Genomic DNA, 21,536 nt, shown 5'->3' on the forward strand with positions numbered 1-21,536 from the left:
AAATGCCAACCAGGCGAGAATAAGCGCATATGTTCTCAATAATTTGTAAAAATGCCAAACATGCGAGAATAAGCATATACATTTATTTACACTTCTCAATAAAAATTGCCTGAGAATCTGAGAATATTCTATGGTACCTTTAAAGAATAAGCATGTAAAATTTTAAGGTTTCTTTATCCATAATTTTTTTAATGGCAGAAAATGTTTTAAAGCAATTTTAAAATTCTTATGCTTAACAGAAGTTGCTTTCAAAATACAGAGAAACATTTAGTTCACCACAAAACGGATTGGCAATAACGGGACTGGAATGGAGCTTCTGGTTGATTGATTGACATCTTTATTCTGGCTTGTTTAGTTCTCCATTTATTTTATATGTAAACACCGACAAAATATCATAAAAGGAGTGAGCAGCGTGGCACTCTGTCTACCGAAGGAGTAAGCGTGGATTAAGGATTAAATAGTCTTTATGTTGTCAATGAATCCTGTTCTGAAAATATTCCTAAGGGTAATTGAGCTGAAGCTCTATAGTAAATGCGATTCATCACTTGGCAGTAATCAGTTTGGTTTAGGGGGAAGACATGGGCACCTGCATTCAGGTTCTAATCCAGAACTATAGGGACATCCACGAAGATATTTTTGTTTCTTTCGTAGTTTATGAAAAATTCTTTGGCCACGGATTAACGTAGCGATATCTCGACCTCGGCAACCTCTACCTACTCCTACTCCTTTTGGATTCTCGTTGGCGCACGATTATGAAGTACTGCGTCGATAATGATGCCTACCTCGGTTGTGATTTGTCGGCAACATTGTCTGACCCCATCAAAACTAGCCGAGAGGATAGTTAACAATCAAGTTAATTAAGTTACTTTTGGCCTCAATATTCAGTCATTATTATTAAATGATAAATAAAAATAAGACTATCCTTTCATTTTCTCATAAAAGTTAATGTATTTTTTAAAACGTAAAACAATAAAATTATTCGCATTTATTTTGTTTAAAAAAAGTTTTGATGATCGCAGAAGAGCAGTGGAGGGTGCTATTTGATCAATTTTACTGGCACCGTAATGCGATCATTTTCCATGCAAACCACTATATGTATTTGAAGGTTTGAAGCAGTTGATAACTGTGGGCCGTTGATAGGCATAACTGTCACTTCTACACGGCCACCATCCGGCTCTATGTAACCATCTGTGGGCTTCAGTTGTAAAAAATTGCGGTGACTACAGATCACTTCGTAATATTGACGTGATTTAAAACCATTATGTATAATTATTGGAGAGACACACCTTACGCGTGACAAATCTAATTCAACCACCCTTGGAGTAACCCACCATGATTCCTTGCCAGTTAATTTTTCAAACTGATCTTGGTCCTCTTCAGCACTTTTGGGGCATAAATTATTTTCTTCTGTTGTAGAGGAAGAGACGAGATTGTCAACCAAATAAATTGATCGGAAAAAAATCGTATCATCGGCTTCCGAAAGAAACGTTGAATTTGTTTTCAAAGTGTCATTCATAAGATCGTAGTTTAGAGTGGCTTGCATTTCGATCACTCGAAAGCCGCAAAACATATCCACAAAGGAATCCGGATGATCGTGCAACATCTTAAGTTCATCTCTAGCTACTTCTCCAGGAAACGCCGAGAACATTTCCATAGTGTAAAGCGGTATTGTGGAGCGTTCCTCTTGGGTCATTCGTTCAAATAGACGTAGAAACCTTTGACGGCTTGCCTCCGCTCCATTAATTACACGCAAATTGGCTAATGGCATCACACTGTCTACACTGATTTTCTTCATTATTTTTCTGATAAGTTCACGCTTTGGGCGAAAAATTATGCGTACTTGCGCCGTGTTGCCTGCAGCAATGATTAACTTCTCTGGATGTATTTCGAATGTATCGCTAAGGCTTGGAATAAGCAAACCAATCGTGTCCACTTTAACCGAAGCAAACGCCTCTAGCGGGCCTTTATTATAAATTGTAATAGCTCGTTCCATCGGCCGACCCAATTCGCTTAATCCGCCCATTGGTAAAAAGGGGCAACCGATGGGACCTTTTAAGATATTCTTCACGATCACAGAAGCATGTCCGCCGTAAGCATAGAGAGGGACGACAAGAAATGGAAGATTACCTACAATACTTTTGCATGAGGGGGCATAAAAAGAAAGTTTTCCAACTGCAACACCCCGTATGGTTGGACAAAAGTTTACCGTTATTGCTCGGCTTTCTTGCGAGTGCAAAATTATTGTGCTGTTGCCATGATCAGAAACAATTTGAAATCCTGGCCCGATAACTTCTATACGTAAGGGCAGACGTTTATTCGATATGTTCTTGATATGCATAGTTTTTTGACAGTTAGTGCGTAACTTGGTGCTATTCCAGGACAATTGAGTTGCACTAGTTTTTATGGGCATCAGCTTACCATCACGATTAAATCCAGCATTAGCACTTGAACAACGTGAACTACCTCGTGCAGAAGCCGACGTAACGCAAGAGGAACTGCTGGATCTGTCACTGTTTGCAGGCGATTTGCAAACGACTGCAAAACGATGATCGTTACTGCTAGTGACGTCAAACATTAAAGAATTACGATCGTTGTTGGTGTGAGATGTGGAGGATAATTGGTACCGGTGCGGTGACGATGAGGGCGAGACAACTTTTTCAGGGCTGACTTCATGTAATACACGACCAGATAGCAAAATATTCTCATTTCCCTTAGCCATTTCTGGATTTTTCGAATAACGCAAGTTAGGCGACGCAGCTAAAATGGAGTCGTCTGACACGTTATTCTCAGTTCGTGGCGAGCAACACAAATTCGATGGGCTTTCGCTGTTGCTCCTGCCTAGGGATCCTAAATTAGCTGATAACTTAGCATGGTCTTCGCTCGTATAATTATTTAAAGTTGAATAACTATTTCCATTACGAATACTATATTTACTTGCTACGTCCACTTCAATTGGACTGAGTGGCAGACGTGCTTCTATGCTACTATTATGTTTCTGTTTTTTCATGTTTCCGCTTGAGTTCGTAAATTTAATGCCGCCATCGGCCATACTTGATTTTATAGCTTGAGGATCTAAATTTTCTTTGTTTTCCAAAATCATTTGTTCCATCGAACTGAGGTTTCCTATACCATGAAATGCATTCTCTTTCGAAAAGCTCCTTCCGCTATTCGATGGTTCCATACATCCAGAATCGGTTAAAAATGCTAGTTTCTTTACTTGTTTCGTTGTTAACATATCGTTGGGGTTTAATTCGTTCCATTCGTCTATACCCAAATCACCTGTAATATAGAAATCCAAAAGCTGTTCAAGCGGTTCTCATATAAAATATAACATACGAGTAGAACTAAGTGTAACAATTTAATTTCGTTGCTTGTCTCTGCATGTGAAACTATAGAAGATGCAATTAAATGTATATAATTTATATACCATAAAAACTACATTTCCTTCTTGTATTTGCTACACGCGCAAGAAAATTACAGAGAAATAAAGAAAACGAAAGCTACCGTTCTACGACTAATAGCCATGTAGCTGCAAACGGTTTGCATTGTGTCTTGTTCGTTAAAGAAAATTTTCAGTTTGGTCGTCACATAGTCGTTTAAGACTTCATCGTTAGTCATGGTAGACTTTGGTACATAACTCTCGTGTAAGTCGATTATGAAGTATAAGCGAATAATGAAACAGACGTGCATAGGAGGTGGGTGGTATATGCGCATTGCTTATTATACATTAGGAGTGAGCAATATAATTGTCAGACTCTGTCAAGGCAAACATGAATGCACTTAATTACCATGTACAACAAACAATATTTCGAAAAAAAACAAAAAAAAAAAAAAAAAATGAAATTGATTCGTCTTACGCAATGCTTGCTCGAACACACAAACACTCTCTCTATATGAGACTTCGGAGGCGTTTCCCGAATCTTTGCTCTCTTGCTCGTTTGGAGGATGTACAGGATGTAGCCCTTCAGCATTTGAAATAGCCGTATCCTGGCTTGTTGAATTGATATTATTAGCTATAGCTGGGTTCCTGTTAGTTGCCGGTTCTAATAAAGAGCTAGTAACATCATCGTCCCTGTCATAATTCATAGCTACAGACGTACACCGTTTATTGGGGCTTTTGATAGCTACAATTTTTGAAATTTCTTGAATATCCTCGGAGAACTTGTTAAAATAACTTCCTAAAGAATAATCCATCATTGTGCTAAAAAGAAAAAAAAAGTTAAGAATTTCCAGCTTAACAAAACAACAATTTACTGACTTTAAAGCATGAGTTGTATCCAAGCGAGTGGTATTTTCAAAGTTTGTCTGACCAGTTTTTTCTCTTGCTTGAGCACTTAAAGCCTTTGTGGGAATCGCAGCAAACTTCTCAGCACATGAAATTTCGTCTGATAGAAACTTAGATAACATGAGCTCGCCGGGGCCGTAATCTTCCGCTGAGAAATTAATGTTGCAAGATTCTTTTGCCATATCATTGAACATAATTGCTCCATCGAAATCGTCTAATGACTTTGAGGTCCTTGATAACGACATATCCGCAGTATGTGGTAGACTATGCATTTTATTATTGCTCGTAAAAGAACTGCATTCTAATGATGCCATTGAGGATATGCTCTGCGTGCTATTATTAGCATTTTTTAAGCTTTCGCATAGATTTCGTATTTTAGGAACAAATGAAGTCGCAAGGATTTCTTCTACGCTCACTGTCGGTGCTTCAGATTGTTGCCTTGAAATTTTCTTCAATTGTGTTGAACGCCCGGTCATCTCCGCAGGCTCAAAGGAGATTGTATTATCTTTCAATATTGCAGATGAAAATGAATTTGTTGTATTTTTTTCCAAATGAATTGTCTCATCAGTGATAAGTTCTGATATGTTGATGGCTTCTGGTTGACGAAATAATGTGTAATCGGTATCATCCAATGAATCTAATAAAAAGCAAGAGAAAAGTTGTATTAAGTTGTACGGGATCAACTAACTTACATGCCAAAAGACTTCTTCACTCCTTAGAATAGAATGAATGTATGACAGCAAGCCATCAATATCTCTAATCATAAAGTTAGACGGTTTGACAATGATGTCTTATTGTACAATTTTAGCACAATATTCACGTACTTGTTCTCATTTACGTATGGATTATTGAAAATAGAGCGCGAATTGACTCCATTTAAGATAGCAATTGCGGATAAAAATTATTTTCGTGATAATCCTAAGTGCGCATTAATTTTCAAACCCAAATTGACAGAAGTGACAAAACTAGGTATCGTCTACGTTTTTTTCAGAATAAAGTTTTACAGTTTTCTTAGCTATTTCTTTTTATATAAGGAACCACTGCACTATTCGTGTAGCATGGTGACAGTTAGAAAGAAGGGAGAAGAGAGAAAGAGATAGGAAGGTGATAGTAGTGGACACTCAGTACTACAGATACGACCAAAGCAAACTCTACCATGCTTGAAATTTGAACACACGAGCACTGTATATAGTAGTCGGGACGCATAATTGGTTGCTCATGCCAAAAATGTAATAAACGAACAGGTTGATCCCTTCACGTCGCTTTTAATCTTTAAAACTATTTAAAAATGTAAAATATTCCCTGAAGAAAGAACAGAAGCCTATAAAATTGAAACCAGCGCTTTGGATTCTGCATACTTACTTGGGAACATGTTCATAGCACTGGCTGTTCGAGGGTATGGTTTTTTAAATACGTCAACATTTTTTGATTTTTGCAAAGCGTCCATAGCTTTTCTGCGTTCGGCCTATGATCATACAAAAGTATAAGATAACTTCTTACATTTTTATCGGATGGAATAACTTACGCTCAAACGACTGCTTATGTCGCTATTTGCAACATCGACTGTTTGTTTGCGAAGATCACCAAAAACTAAAAAATATGTTTAATTCTCGTAATTTACAAAGAGCGTGTTTGAATAGCTTACGTGACTTTTTGCTTTTCGTCTTATTCTCCATGTTTAGATGATGAGATGCTTAGGATGGTTTATCCTCCTCTTTAAATTATTGGGCAACTTCACATAAACATTAAATGTGTTCTACAAGCACGCCAATCAATGCAAATTTTCATCAATATCTTTTAAAAATTTTTTTATGATGAAAATAAAATCTAGTTTTTTCTTCGGTAATTGCCGCCAAATAAAATGTATAAGCGATTTCCTTAAAATCCTTAGTTTTTACTTTGTTTATGTCAGCAAATTTCAATTTTACCTTAATAATATTTCAGAGTATTTTGGTGCCGAAAGTTTATATTTTATTTGCTTTTGAGTTAAGAATTATTTAATATAAAATGCTTCGCTTATCAAAAGCTATAACTCTTTGTAATAGTTTTCACGATTGACAGGATGAATAGAACGGTAAACAATAACTTTACGACGCCATATTGGAAAAAAGTAAGGTTGCCACACCCATATACTGTAGTCTTTATTACATGTACAATGAAGTAAATCCTTAGTATCAAGTTTAGCAAAGAAGACTAAACAGATCGGAAGTTAAAACTGATTGGAAGAGGGTTTATTTCATTTATTTATATTTTGCTCCCGCTAAACAAAATATTGGATTTGTCAGAAGTCCAGCGTTCAATGTGTGTTGCGGCAAAAAAAAATAACGCCGGCATTTGTAATGGCTCTTCGCGAACAAGCCTTATGCTATCGAGCCCATAGCGATTTTTCTACATTCTTGCTGTAATTAATAGCGTACCACTTGCCGCTGCATGCATCGTCAACATTTACAATGTATCTTTGACTTGGAGGTGGATTTTCGTCTCGTTTCTGTTCTAATACGTTACACATTTCAATTCCAAACCGAATGTAATCGTACTCCTCAGCTTTACACTCATATAATAGAAATCATATATACCAATGAAGTTGGCAATCCTAGTAACAATAAGAGCGCTAAACCACTTGTTGTTCAGCTTCAATTTATTTTTTTTTTCTATTGCTAAATTTCGTGGAATCTGGAAGAGGCCGCTGGTAAGTTGTAGTAATTGTTTATAAGAAATGATACCTATAATATTTCTATAAGCACTAGGGAGTGAATAATTGGCATTGATTAAATATTTTAAATATTTTTTTTTTTTTTTGATTTGTTTGGAAATGGATTGGACCAGTTAAGTTAATATTATATCCATAATCCAGAAACGTAGTTCAAAGCGATTGATGAAAACTTCGAGCATAGGTAGAGACTGATGTGGCAGAGTGTTCGCTATGAGAAGCTCTGTTCCGCTGTCAACCCATAAATTACCGTACTTGGTACTGTACAGTCAAAAATCCGACTAGAAATGCCGACAAAAGAAAAAGTATTGTAATAGAAATTCTAAATGCAAAATTAGAACGAAAAATCAGCTGATTTGATAAAGGCAGTCAGTTGCTTCAAATACCTAAAGATACCAGCACGAAAAATTTCATATAAATTGTTATACAAGTTAAATATACTGAAAGACTGTCTAAGGATGTCAAACCTCCTGCATTCAAAAATAAGGTGCTCGGCAGACTCAGTAATATTGCAATCTTCACAGATGTCAGTGAAGGAGACTTTGATCATTTTAAAATAAGCCTTGTCGTAAGTGTGATTACTCATAAGACGGTGAAGAACTTTAAATTCCCATGTAGTAAATTTTCCTTTAGGTAGAATTGTGGGTGTCAAAAAAGGGTAAATTTTGTAGAAAAGCCAATCACTTTTTTCTCTGGCTAAAACATGATACTCGTCTTTCCATTCTTTTACGGCAAGTTTTTTGACTAGCAGAAGAGCTTCGCTGGGGGAGTAGTTTATCGACAAAAACTTACCATCAAACCTAGCTTGATGAGCGTGGAAGTCAGCTTTTTCATCGATACTAAAACCGCAGTGACCTGGGATCCAGATGATGTGGCATTTTTCAATGCTTGGGTCTTTTAAAAGGTTGTAGATATCGAAGACATACATATTGAATGGGTCTTTGTTCTTGATTAAAGTTGGAGCAGATTAGCTGTCAGAGAAAACTACAAATCTTTTCAGCTTAATTTCAGATGCATAGAGGAGTGCTTGTCTGATGGCCAGAAGTTCAATGAAAGTATATGATAGTTCTTGTAGAACTTTGAATTTTGCTATAAGTAAGTTTGGGTATTCAATAATTGAAAAACTAGAGATGTCCGAATTGATAGATCCATCCGTTGCGTAAATTTTGAAGTTATTTTCGACGAAGTGGTTAAATTTTGCAGACAAGCAATTCAAAGCCAAGACCTTGACCGATTTTTTTTTGAGTTGGTGGTCGAATTAAGTAAGTTTAATTCCACTACGCATTTATCATGAATGATATTATTCCAAGAGGGTATTGAGTTAACTTTATTGAAGATGTTACTGAATTTTTTGAAGCAGTTAGAGTAACTACTGATGACGTGATTGTGTTTGGAAGCGACTTCGTCAAAGAAGGCAGGTTTAAAGATTTTTACCTTGAGAAGTTCCTTTGCAGTTACAAGATAAATTCTCTTAGCAACGGGGAGTTCATAAGAGGTGGAACGTATTGATATTGGTGTTGAGGGGGACAAACCGGTACAACGTCTTAGGATTAAGTGTTGAAAGGTTTGTATTTTTTTTTAATGTTTACGCAGGAGCATTGCACGATGTAGAGTAAGAATATTCAATATTCATACGAACAAAGGGAAAAAAGTTTACTTGGAAAAGAAGAAAACGCTTAAAATCAGATGGTGTCGTTCAAAATATTTATCTCCCGTAGATGCATTTTATCCGCAACCGAAGCCTACTTCACTGACGATTTCTCAATGCTCCTTAGTATTCCACACAAACTTTAACAAATTTGACCATATCGCATCTAAATTTGATTCAATGCCACGAAAACATGGCTCCATCTCCGACATAGTCAAAGATTATAATAAAACTAAAGATAAATTCAAACCTACCTTTGGAATATAGCGAATATTGCTTCATTGCGAAGACGGGCGGAGGCATGGACGTTCGCTATTATGGACTGGCGGTGGGCAGCACATTTTGTTTGTCAATCTAAAATTAAATAACAGCGGTAGGCGTTCTTGGCGCACCAGTCTCGTCCGTTCTAGTTTCAGCGTTGCAAATCATATCCGTCAGTCCTAATATAACATCGTCTATGACTGGTATATTCCCATCTTGTAGGCCCTCCTCAAACCCAAAAAACCCTTCCACTTACACGGATACTTTCCAGTGGCCTCTATTCACGTTTGATTTGTTTCTTAATGGTCTCAACCGCTCGCTTATACCGCAGATGTTGCGCATACCGTAGGTATGTTGTATGAACGGTACCGATAAAGATCATTAAAAGAATAAAGTGTGTAATTTAATTTATATGAATTATATTAATCTCTTATGTGACATTCAATTTGGTTTTTTGTGCAATCAAAAATTTGAGCTCTGATCATGTCCTGACTGTAAAATTAGCTTTTAATCATTGTTTTACATGTCACAACTAACATTGGCTTTAATTCGTTCTTGGTGTTTTTGAGGTAAAATAAATGAACTTACCGTAGTAAAAATAAATAAATGACAAAACGTAAATCCTTCCAACAATTTGTGATTGTATGGATTGGATTAGCTGGCGCCTCAATACGAGATAGCTAGGGAACTCGGTGTATTGAATCTGTTAAATATTTTATGAAAAATTTTATTAAATATTTTATTAAATAATTTTAAAATATACTTCTGTAAAAGTAAGAGAAGATATTTTTGAAGAGAAGCAATTATTTTATTTTTGTGCTTTGACTTTGAAAACACGCCTTTTTTTAATTTCAAAAAACTTTTCTTTTAAATTAATTTCACAAATCAGAACCACTTTTAGGGAAAACTCTCTTCTGCAAGATTTTCTTTTTTCAAAATTTTTTTTCATTACCACCAACCGCAAAAATTAATTTGAATTATCTTATTTTACCCTCGCATATGTCCAGCTCAGAGTTGTTTTTAAAGAATTTAAATTAATTCATTTTTTCCTCCATCATATGTTCAGCGCAGAGTTGTTTTTAATATGATGTTAAAACTGGGATGTTAATACTGTGAGCAAAAAATTGAGGTTTGAATGTTACCGAAAAGCACTCCAACGTTATCTCAAAATTATCAAGAATCAACACACAGTTATCTCAAAATGGACAAATTTAACCAGTGTGTATGTGAAAATGGTCAAAATCAATCCACACTAGTCTGAAAATGGACAAAACCAATCCACACTACTCTGGAAATGAACAAAATACATATATTTTTTAGTATAAGTAAACAAAAACTCAGAAAAATTCTCCCTAAAAATTTTTATTTTGTTTTTACTGTAAACACCTGTAGCATAATTCTCTGATTAAATAAATTTTCCTTATTTTGTACAAAAAGCAAATAACAAGAAAATTTGATAATTTAATAAGTATAGTAAGGTAATGAAATTTGAACATATAAATGATCTCAATCAAATGGTGACTATATTCCTTCACAAATCCTTCTATTCGTCTAATATATTTGCACTCCTATATGAGACTCTAATGCATATGCATGTATACTTACTACCTTCAAGCTAATACATATCTTAAATTGCTGTTGTTACTCATTGCTCTGTATCAACTTAAAATTATTCGATAAATAAACAAAATCCCAAAATATTTAAAATAATAAAAATCTTCTAAAAATTAAAGTGCCATAAAATGAAATAAGAAGCCAATTAAAAAACAGGAAAAAAACTTCTCATGAAATGATTTTGGTTACGTCGCAGACGCGAGAGGACGCAAAGTTAACCATTAACTTTATTAAGGCTCATGTAAAGAACTTTGTGCTTGAACCTGTTTTGCACAGTCCAATGAATCATCTATTGTTGAAGAAAAATTCTTAAATGAAAAAAAGTAAGACCGTTATAGTTGTGGTCTGATTTTCATCATGAAGCGTTGAAAATTAGACATTTTTGTTATATGTACTTCAGTTTCGTTACATGAGATAGAATTTTATTCTATGTAACAACATTCCAAAATATGAGGTTAAACTGAGAACATGTATCATTCGCAATTTTGCTCACTTCACGTAAATCACAACATTGGTAAAACGATAAATAAATATATCTACTTGTGCAAAAACGGGAAAATTCGGCCATGCTCTGGGGATGTATCGGAAAAAATTACAGGTTTCCAAACCACTATTTCGCGAAAGTATGTCATATGAGTAGCGGGTGGTAGAGGTATAGCTGCCGGGTTTTCCATCATCTGCTTTTCAATCAATTTTTGTATTTTAAGTGCACGTACCGGTACTACGAAAATTTCCTCAAATTTCGATTTTTTATATTTAAATATTGTCAATTTCAAGTTGGGAGCTAAAAGATTATATTGCAAAAATAGTTACTTTTCACTACTTGTTCAACGTTTTTCCCCAAAAACATTTGGCAGGCCGCAAAAAATAAAACCAGATAGATAATTAGTATAACAAGGAAAAGCTGCAGCTGAAGATAGCAATCACAAGAAAAACTTTGTAGGCAAATCAACGATTTACGATAGGTACAACGGGATATACTTATCATCATAGGAGTTAATACTAACCTGACTGTTCGATACGTTGTCCCCTTCCTTGGTTGCTTTCAAATCGTGTTGTAAGCTGTTAAGAGGGCTTCCAGAAACCACTGTTCCTAATTTAATTTCCAAATGTACAGTCGTTTGATGCAGTTCTGTTGATTCCTCGGAATCCGCAGTAAATTGATTGGCCTCCTTTTGGGTGATATCATTCGCTGTTAGAGGTGATTGAGACTTTTTCTCTTCCTCAGGTGTTGGCGGCGACGGAGGTGGCGTTGTCATCCTAACATCTTTATCTTTAGTTAAGTTCATACCGAGAGGCAATCTAGAACTCTCTTTGAACGTCTCTGTTTTTTCGGGCTTATCTAACTTCTGTATATCATCATCATCGTAACTGGCCATCGTGCCTACACCATTTTCTTTGCTTGACAAAATGCGAGCTGCTGTTTCTGTTTCAGTAATCTCATTAGTTTTTATCACAAACGAAATTTTAAATAATTTCACATGAATATGACTTTTATCATTAAAAGGATTGTTTCGCCTTGTTTCTTAGAAAATAACATTTTTGCCCACAACTCCCCCCGGTTTTATCTTCAATTTAGTAAAACAGAGTATGTGATTCTTGGCTACAACCAAACGCGCCAGTTCGGAAGAATGAAAAATCATGAAGAATTTGCTGAGATTTGGTAAACGACCTTAGGCTTAAAATGGGCGTTACATCAAGTAATAACAATATCTTTGAATGATAAAAAGACAACTTAAGAGGACATTACCAAGTTTGTCATCACTAAACAAATTTCATGGCGAACGCTTTGCAAATTTATTGGTATTTGCCTTGCGAGAAATCATATAGAATTCAATTAGGAATTTGAAAGGTTTACAATTTCAAAGCCATTTCTTCCATTCTTCCAACATAGCGCCTCTTATTTGTCTGTTAATAGTTTAATCACATATTTCAATAAATTTGAAGTAAATTTTGTTTCTTACAAAACAACATTAGTGTAAGATAAATATAAATTAGACAAATAATTTCTAAATTTAAAATAGGTCGTTTGCATTAAAGCAACTTTTGCAGGTTGATGATAGCTGCAAAATGTTCCGTTTAAAGCAGAACTTTCATCAACCTCTACAAAACAGTTCAGAGTGTTTAAAATAAAAGAAAAAACATTGAAAAGAATTATAAAAACATTCGATAAACATCTAAAACATCAAAAGGCGGAGCTGAAAATGGTTAGTCTATAAGATTTAGCATGTAGTTCTAGTTATTATTAATTTTGAAATTTAAATTAAATAATGTGAAAAATGTAAAATTATCAAATAAATGAATTAAAATTTTAAAAAAAATTATCGTTGTTTCATTTATATTTAAATGGTCAATTATGAACCTAATTTACTTGGTATAAGTCGACCAAATGGTTCATCATATATAAATAATAATTTTTATAAATTAACTTAGAATTATTTTCCAATGAACGAATACATAAATTGATTCACTTGCATTTTTGCATTTGTTTACTCCAGAAATATGAACAGCTTAAAGTGTGTCACAAAAATGCAACATAAGCGAATTAATGTAAACAACGACGACACACTTCAAGGTCTGGATTATGTAATCTGTGATATCGTTGTCTATGGTCAGCTAAAACAGACCAACACAGAAACACGATTATGCAGATGCAAGTGAATGAACAATGCTATGTTAATGAATGCACATTCATCCAAACATGAATGTGCAAAGAACGAATAAAATATTGAATGAAAATATATGTACTTAAAACTAAACTATTTATATTTAACTTAATAACAATAATAAATACTATATTTATTTTTATGTAACTCACATTTGTTTAGACTAAAATATGACTGATTTTAATGACAAATTCCATTATGCCCTCTCCCAACATCTTCGGGACTACCCGAAGTTGTGGCGTCTGCGGTGGGGGCCACAATTCGGCCAGTTCTTGGTACTGGCCGAATTGTGGCAGGAGCAAGTGTCGGCAAAAAAAATTGGAAATACATTGAAAGAAATCAGAAAGCGTCTAAAACGGCTGAACAAGAGATTGTGCACCTCAATGAAAACTACCCGGGATTCGAAGAAAAGGACACATCAATCCAAGAGGATAGCGACGGCCCGTCCACTTCTGCGACCGCCGCGCATGCGCAGAAAAACGAAGCGAGCCCTGAAACCGTAAACATCAACCTAGCTGAAGCCGTAGTCTCGACAACAACGGAAAAAACGTACGCTGATATCGGGGCGTTCGTAGAGGAAGCCATGGGGCCAATCCAGGAGAATAGCCTTCTCCAATTTAGCAGTTGGACAGAAGAGAAAAACCAGGTCGTCAATGGAGATTGTGGAAATATTGGGAAAATTGAGGGAGTTCTTCTTCTATCGCGGAATGGTCCCGCGGCTTTACGTCCGACGATGACTACAGCCTCATGAACAAAATGAAGTACGCGGCCACAGTCCGCGAAAAAGAAGAGTTCGAGCTATACGACATCGATGGGGAGGTCTTCCGCGACGTAACTTTTTATCCCATAACCGCGATAGAAGAAGGCTACCTGCGGCTGCTCACAGGATACGCCATGGCCAGGCACATCGATGAGCAGCTGCAGTGTCAGGCGTGCCTCGCTGACCTAAGCCAGTCAAAAGAAGATGCCTGCGAGGTTGAGAACGGCCGACTAATCACAAGGCAGCTTTTCGACGGCTGGATCCTTTCCTCGCTGCACCTGAAACCGAGGTGCACGAAGCGTTCTACCGGAGGTACGAATTATTTTACTTTATTTGACGCATCATATGGTGGACAGCGACATCGGCCGACGGATACAGTCCACCGTGGTTGCGCGCGTTGAGTTTTTCAAGCAAAGAGGATCCTGCAGAAGCGGCAGTACCCACCGCGGAAATTTATTTGGGTACGCGCTCTTCTTGCTGCTAAAAGTAATAAATTGGAATGAAGAAGAAACCGAAAAGATAAACATATCGTCATACTAAGAGTTCAGAGTCAAATCCTCCGCACATCAACTCCTCCGCGCGTCATAGGCCTTGGTTTTGTCCAAGTTGCGGTCTATGCATGAGCATGCAACACTCTCTGTCAAAGCTTTCTAAATTGAAGAATATGTACCATCAAAGTACCTACACACATTTTCCCCGATGAAGGCACTTTGGTTGTGGGTTAATTCATATTTTATAGCATATGATTCTCACCAGGTGTAAGTTATGAAGAAGAAAAAACATTTGGATATAGGCTGACTAAAATAATATCTGCATCTTTAATGTTATTTAAATGTTAAAATAGATAGAGTAAAAATTAAAAAGGCAAACGGCAACGATCGAGTACGCTTTGGTACTAAAATTTTGCGAAGTTTATTTTACTCAACAAAATAAGCAAGAAAATATTAAATTGAAATTCTCCAAACTTTTGGAGAAAATCATTTATCTACAGTTGCGGCGGCCGAGTCTACGAAAAACCAAGAAATGTTTTTTTTGAAAACCTCAGAAAGGCCGCGGCCGTTACCATTGAAACGACAGAGCTGTAGACAACCTCATTCAACCGCAGACAGCTAACGTAAATCCATTTATACCAGATAGTAAGTTTATCGTCTTTATTGCAGAACTTTAATATACAATATTGTGACGCACAGTGTCTCATAGGTTTGATGGCTCACAGAAAGAAACGCTACCGAATGCCAGGCATTGAGAATCTCAATAACCGATCTTTGCAATTATTTCCTACTACTAACGACGATATGTTGAATGATGCAGAAGGGAAAATATCCCTAAACTAAATCATGCTCCTAAAATACTGACTCTACAGGATACCAATATAAATTGTTATAAAAAGGAATTTCTAGAATTAGCTGTTATACGCGTTGGGCAGTTCGGGAAAGTCTATCAGTATCTAAATCGTTTACATGGCTGCATTTACGCAATTAAGAAAAGTATTAAACCGGTAGCGGACAGTTCGTTCGAGTAAGTATGAACAATGAAAGAAAAAAATATCCGTTTTTAAACAGTGTCCTTGTTTTTTTCAGAAAACGTGCTTTGAATCAAGTATGGGCTCGCGCTGTGTTAGCATTATTCAAAATGAGTACTGCAATGGCGATAGCTTGTAATCTCTCCTACAGGAACGTTCACTGGTAGAATCTGAACTGAAAATATTACTATTACATGTAGCCGAGGGACTAGGGTATATACATTCCAGTGATTTGGTTCACATGGATTTAAAATCAAAAAATATCTTTACAAAAATGCCTTCAGCGCATAAATCGTCAATGCCACCAAATGTCCGAGACAACCGGACCCATATTCGATGGAAGATTTAACATTACTTTTACCAGTATTTATAGCTATTGGAGCATTTGTTCCGTTATTATTTTTTTTTTGTAAACTTTCATTTAAGGAAACGTTGAATTCCTAGTAACAAATTCCTGCGCTCACTACATATGTTCTATTCTATCTCGTATTTGTTTTCATATATCGAATTTGTTGTTCCTTTTTTTTTCTTTTTCTTGCTAGGTTAACTGCACATTAAATATTTAACATGCACAAGAGTAATGTTAGTGTTTTTTTTGCATGAAGAATTTGTGAATTAATGACAAATATGACGGTTACGGTGACTATTAATTTAGTTTCTAAATAAACATTGTTCCTTGGCAATTAAAAAAATTAATTTCCTATTTTTACTTCTAATAAGACTGCAGTAAGAGTTTTTATTAAAAATATTCATGTATTATGCCGTTATTATTTTTTAAATAAATATTTATAGTACTTGACGGACTATTAAAGTTATTTGAAGGGGACTTTCATTTACTTCATCCACATTTAAGAGCAAAATATAATTTTTATTATGAGCATTTTTTTTTGAGGGGCCAGTAGTGGTCAATGCCTGGCGATCTTGTTGATTTGACTTTGGAAATTGCATACTCCACTTCATACTTTTCCAAGAGAGAAGTAAGAGGCGCAAAGCCAATAACGGAATGCATCATCCTGTCCAGGCAAGAATGTTCCCAGTAATGCATCCAGACACTCTCTCCAAGTGGATGGTACTCAATTTGAAGTGCGAATACCGCTTATCTCCAAGGATTTTCTCCCCTTGATAACACGGTACACCTGACCCCAAGGATCACCGCGGTGTCGGGAGACAAAATTTCTTCAATCGTCCTCTTTAGTCTCAATAAGAATTAAAAAATAGAAATACAATTGAAAATAGAAGAAATCAGCTGCGTCCATTTAATGTTATAGAAAATGTTGTTTCTTTTTATAAGGGGTGTTGAGTAAAAAAGATAAAAAGCGTACCTTTGGAAAAGTTTTAGTCACTTCCAAAATCTTTTGCAAATTTGTACCACTAACAACTTTCGTATCCAAGCAGGCGGACATGCTCAAATGCATTCCAAACTTTAAGTTGGCCAGGAATTTATATATAATATTTTATTGAAAAGAAAATGACATTTTAATACACGATAATATTGCGCAGGTGCGGGCAATTTTTTTCCATTTTCGTACAGGTGCTACAGCATACTCCGTAGGATGTACGGTTACATTTTTGTAGACTTATTTATTTTATTTTATGAATAATGAGCAAAAAAACCAATTTTTGATTTTTTTTGAAAAATAGAACTTTTTTCACTTTACGCAATACTTTCATCGAAAATCAAACAAAAAACCACATTTTGTAGAATTAGGGTCGTATCGGTTCGTCGAGAAGGTCGACAAAGTCGATATCGTGTGGCATACAAACAATCATTCCGTGTCGTATCGTAAGAAATCGGTATTTAATTTTGACCCTGAGAACAGCAAAGGAAGTTTAAGCGATAAAATTACTAGCGTGAATGTTGTGGCCCATGTATGTATACATACATCTTTCATATATTTCTTTCTAGGACGAATGTAATGGTTTTCTTGTCTTCTTGTCTTTTACAGTCGATCGCGTTAAAATCTAAAGATGATAGTAATTTTCAAAAAATGCTAGTCGCACGAACCCTAAAAATATATAACCCAGGCGTATCAATTACAAAAACAGCCGATGAATGGTTATTTACTGGTTACGTTGATCCCTTTCTAAGTTTAGGAAACCTGTTATCTAAATTTAATAAAGATGTGAAAATACCTTATGACCGAGTAGGCTACTTAAATACGGTTAGTCGTCAAGCAAATCATTTAATTGAGTTTTTCGATGATATTTTAAGAAAATCCTTGTTTCTATATAGCGCAATAATAGTGCGACTTATGATGGCCACTTTAATGTCTTCACTGGTGCCGATGATATAAGAAAAATGGGACAGATCCATACGTGGAATTACAAAAAGCATAGTAGGATATTTGAGGGTGAATGTGGTCAAGTTACAGGGTCGATGGGTGAGTTTTTTCCACCGATCTTAACACCTCAGGATACCTTGTGGCTATTCGTGCCTAATATTTGTCGAGCGGTACCTTTCGATTACACGGAAAGCGTGCAAATTCACAATGTTAATGCCCATAAGTACATCCTTGGAGAAAGACTATTGGATAACGGTAACTTACAAAAGAAATTTTTAAAAAACTCTTTCATAGTTTTACAGATTTTCGGATAAATATTTTTTAGGAACATTATTCCCTTCAAATAAATGCTTTTGTAAATGTGAGTGTTCCGGGGTGTTTAACATTGGCCCCTGCGCATACAATGCATGGATGTATATATCTTTGCCCAACTTCTATAAAGCCGATCCCTACTATTTGGATGCGATTGAAGGCTTGAAGCCAGAGAAAGAAAAGCATGAATTCTTTATGACCGTAGAGCCAAACTTAGGAGTTCCTATGGATGTAGGTGGGGGACTTCAAGGAAATTATCTTTTGGAACCAATAGAATATCTACCGTGAGTAAATTTGTTTTTATAATTTAAATTTTATCCTTTGTACGTTAATGATATTAATTAAACTTTAATTAATTATTAATCATATTAAGTTCAGTCCCTCTATTTATAGCTCAATTGAAATTATTTAATACTGTAAAAGCTCCTTATTCGCGCTTCCTTTATTCGCGGATTAAAAAAATACGACCCAATTTCCATATTGGCGGCTATAAGTTTCTTTATTCGCGGATATTTTGTGACTGGTTCCGGAATTGTTTTGCTGCTGAAGTTGAAACTTATTTAAAAAAACAGAATTTAGACTATAAAGCACTTCTAGTTTTCGACAATGCACCAGGCATCCTCGCGAACTTGAAACTATGCGTCCAAATATAAAAGTGGCATTTTTTCCTGCCAACACGACGGCTTTGCTTCAACCTATGGGGCAACGAATAATCCACGCCTTTAAGCTCTATTACATTAGACGAACCTTCAAAATCATATTGGATAATATGGAATGTTATCCTGATATGAATGTTATGGAATGCACGAAGAAATTTGACGTAGCAAAATGCATCGTAAACAACAAAGAATCATTGGAAGAACTGAAACCACACACATTGAAGCCATGCTGGAAAAAACTGGGGAACTGCTCTGACTGCGGAAAATGACGAAAAATCTGTGAAAGTTCAAACTTTGACTGCAAACATAGCCGAAATCGCGAATGGAAAAGGACGAGATGGGTTCGAAGATATAGAATCAAGTGACATTCAGGAATTATTTGAGTCGAAAGATGAAGATTTGACTGTAACCTACTTAGAGGAAATGCTAAATTCACCGCCCATTGAAGAAGAGGCTTCAACAAGCACTGGAAATGTGCCATTTAATTTGAAAAGTCTTAGTGAAGGTTTAAGAATGACAAACGAGCTTCGCGATTTCTTTATGAACATTGATCCGTCTATGGAACGAAGTCTTGTTTTTGTGAGGCAGATGGCTAATGCGACTGCTGCGTGTCAGTCAGAATTGAAGGAGCTTTTAAAAATTGCCAAGCAAGAGAAACTTACAAAATTCTTCAAATCATTGCCTAAGCCTTAAGATAATTATTCAAAATGTTCAAAAACTTTAATTAGATTTATTTTTTTATATAATTGATTTTATTTTATTTTGTCATCTAGGAACGCATCCCCTAAAATCCCATATAAACTACCATTCCGTTTTCACGGTTTCTTTTTTTATTTTGTCACCTAGGAACGCATCCCCTAAAATCCCATATAAATTACCATTCCGTATTCACGGTTTCTGTATTCGCGGCATTTTTATGGATCGTATTACCCGCGAATAAACCGCTATTACTGTATTTGTCATTTACTGCATTTTACTGCATATTACGCGGACTATGGATAACAATTTATGGCCTTTATATCCTACACTGCTTATGGTACAGATTGCACTAAGTTTGCGCTGATGTATGTAACGTTCAGAGGGACTTAAGCCAGACATACAGTTTATTCTACCGATCGACTCAGAATCATTTTCTGATTCAATTTAAACATGTCTGTCCGTCTGTCCGTCCAGGTAATCTTGTGTTGAACCTATAGGGCGTAATTTTCGGGTTTTTTTTTAACGTTTTCGTCCAAGGACGACTGTTATTGAAAATGGTTCAAGTTACACGCATAAGGGTTGCTTGCTTAACTTCGATTATTTTCTATCATCTGTTTGTTGTCCACTTAAGCATCTCCCGAATCGTAAAAAATTTTGAGCGGAAAATGTTGTTACTTGGAGAAAAAGGTACCGTTAGAGAAAAGGTACCGTTGGCCTCAGGACTATTAACAAATAATTAAGGCGCTCTTGATCCGTGATGAATTGTGTGCAATCTTTCGTCGTCTGATGCAAGCAGTGTGATTATATCCAAATATCAAGTAAACAATTTAGGGAAAAGAACAGCACCGAAAAATATGAATCAGAAATATGATGAAACATATATATATATATGTATATTTTTTTAGTCGACGTAAGATTTAAAGTCTTCATCGATTTAGGCCAAACTGTCCGTCCATCCGTGTAGCCGCATTTGCCTGTTATTGGAACACCCAAAGTAGGAAAAATTGCAGAAGAAAACTAAGGCTTGGCACTTATACGCTTACCTGATACTGCAAGTTAAAAAAAAATGGCAAAAAGTAACTCACTACAAATATCCATATAAAGTTTATCGCAAATACTTAGTTACCCGAAACTTGGCATGGCTATCCCAAAAAGCACCCACAATAAGTCATGCATGTAAATCTAAAAAAAACTTGACAGAGCTATCTAATACGAGAAATGCAACACGCTAATTGCCAAGCTGCCTCAAACCACAGCAAGATTTATTCACTTTTTCCATTGTATTAACTTTTTATGTAAGGGATATGTCCCTTACTTCCTAAAAGGCGTTTGTTTAATATTCATTCTTGTTATTTTGTTCTTATTTTAGGCCTTTTGATGGTGTACAGCGCGCATTTATGCCACTAATGTGGGGTGAACAAAGAGTGCGGGTCCCACCTGAAATGGCGGAAGGTATTGGTTTGGTGCCGCTGATCATACTAATTGGTCACATATTTACTGGGACATTATTAGCCCTTGGATATTAATATGCTGGTATCCTGCGAAATCAATAACATCCAACTATTTGTGTTCCAAACAAAAAGTAGGCTTTTTAAAACGAGCTACTTCGAATACGAATACGAAAACAACATCGTTACCACGGAAATCGTCAAGCGATTTAGAAAATACAGATTTGCTGCAAAAGAACAAAATCATTATTTTAGGAAGTTAAGTCTCTATAACTGTAGTGTAACTTAAATACATCGTTTCGATTTTAGCTAAAGTTATAAGTTTAAGGTGCACTGCGTATGTATTTTTTAAGGGAATTGAAATGTTTGTTTATTCAATAATTGATTTTTTTTAGTTACGGGATTTTTTTAAAAATAAACTGATTAAAATTACACCTATGCTAGCTAAACTGAAATATTAGTTTGGGGAAAAAGAAATCCATTATTTTCTCGGTAGATGGCCCAGGAGCGAAAAATCGACCATAAAACAGTTTTAAACCATTTACACAAAGCTGGATTCAAAAAGAAGCTCGATGTTTGGATGCCACACCAATTAACAGAAAAAAACATGATGGATCGAATTTCCATCTGCGAAGCCTTGGCCAAACGGAATGAGATAGACCCATTTCTT

General features: G+C 35.7%; 2 protein-coding genes and 1 pseudogene across 4 annotated transcripts; 2 read left to right on the forward strand and 1 right to left on the reverse strand.

The window, feature by feature from the left end:
• Nucleotides 1–952: 952 nt before the first annotated feature.
• LOC119641187 lies at nucleotides 953–9,513 on the reverse strand. Of its 3 annotated transcripts, none has more exons than XM_038039714.1 (7): nucleotides 9,493–9,513; nucleotides 5,931–6,041; nucleotides 5,811–5,875; nucleotides 5,648–5,750; nucleotides 4,259–4,922; nucleotides 3,858–4,201; nucleotides 953–3,279 (listed from the first exon to the last, which is right to left on the reverse strand). In XM_038039714.1, exons 2-7 carry the CDS (start codon nucleotides 5,959–5,961, stop codon nucleotides 1,037–1,039), a joined length of 3,450 nt encoding a protein of 1,149 aa, XP_037895642.1. In that variant the 5' UTR covers nucleotides 5,962–6,041; nucleotides 9,493–9,513; the 3' UTR covers nucleotides 953–1,036. The 3 variants fall into 3 exon arrangements, with proteins under 3 accessions (XP_037895642.1, XP_037895641.1, XP_037895640.1); XM_038039713.1 differs by lacking the exon at nucleotides 9,493–9,513 and adding an exon at nucleotides 6,214–6,382; XM_038039712.1 differs by lacking the exon at nucleotides 9,493–9,513 and having other exon boundaries at nucleotides 5,931–6,382.
• Nucleotides 9,514–13,940: 4,427 nt separating this feature from the next.
• LOC119641289 lies at nucleotides 13,941–15,815 on the forward strand (annotated as a pseudogene).
• A 1,334-nt stretch (nucleotides 15,816–17,149) lies between these two features.
• Nucleotides 17,150–21,129, forward strand: LOC119641290 (protein peste-like; the record flags this gene model as incomplete). Its single annotated transcript, XM_038039884.1, is given in 6 exon segments — nucleotides 17,150–17,335; nucleotides 17,413–17,628; nucleotides 17,700–18,003; nucleotides 18,074–18,344; nucleotides 20,788–20,939; nucleotides 20,942–21,129. Coding segments are annotated over 6 exon segments (1,317 nt in total), but the record flags the coding sequence as incomplete, so codon positions are not given.
• Between the last annotated feature and the right edge of the window lie 407 nt (nucleotides 21,130–21,536).

Source organism: Glossina fuscipes, unplaced genomic scaffold, assembly GCF_014805625.2.
Source record: "Glossina fuscipes isolate IAEA_lab_2018 unplaced genomic scaffold, Yale_Gfus_2 147, whole genome shotgun sequence".
NCBI classification, from domain to species: domain Eukaryota; kingdom Metazoa; phylum Arthropoda; class Insecta; order Diptera; family Glossinidae; genus Glossina; species Glossina fuscipes.

Bases quoted from the DNA above. Each gene is read 5' to 3' on its own strand.
- LOC119641187 (XM_038039714.1), bottom strand. From the start codon at position 5,961: ATGGAGAATAAGACGAAAAGCAAAAAGTCAC. The intron at 4,923-5,647 runs GTAAGTATGCAG...GCTTTTTATTAG, and splicing joins TGCTATGAACATGTTCCCAA to ATTCATTGGATGATACCGAT. The intron at 4,202-4,258 runs GTCAGTAAATTG...TTTTCTTTTTAG, and splicing joins GATACAACTCATGCTTTAAA to CACAATGATGGATTATTCTT.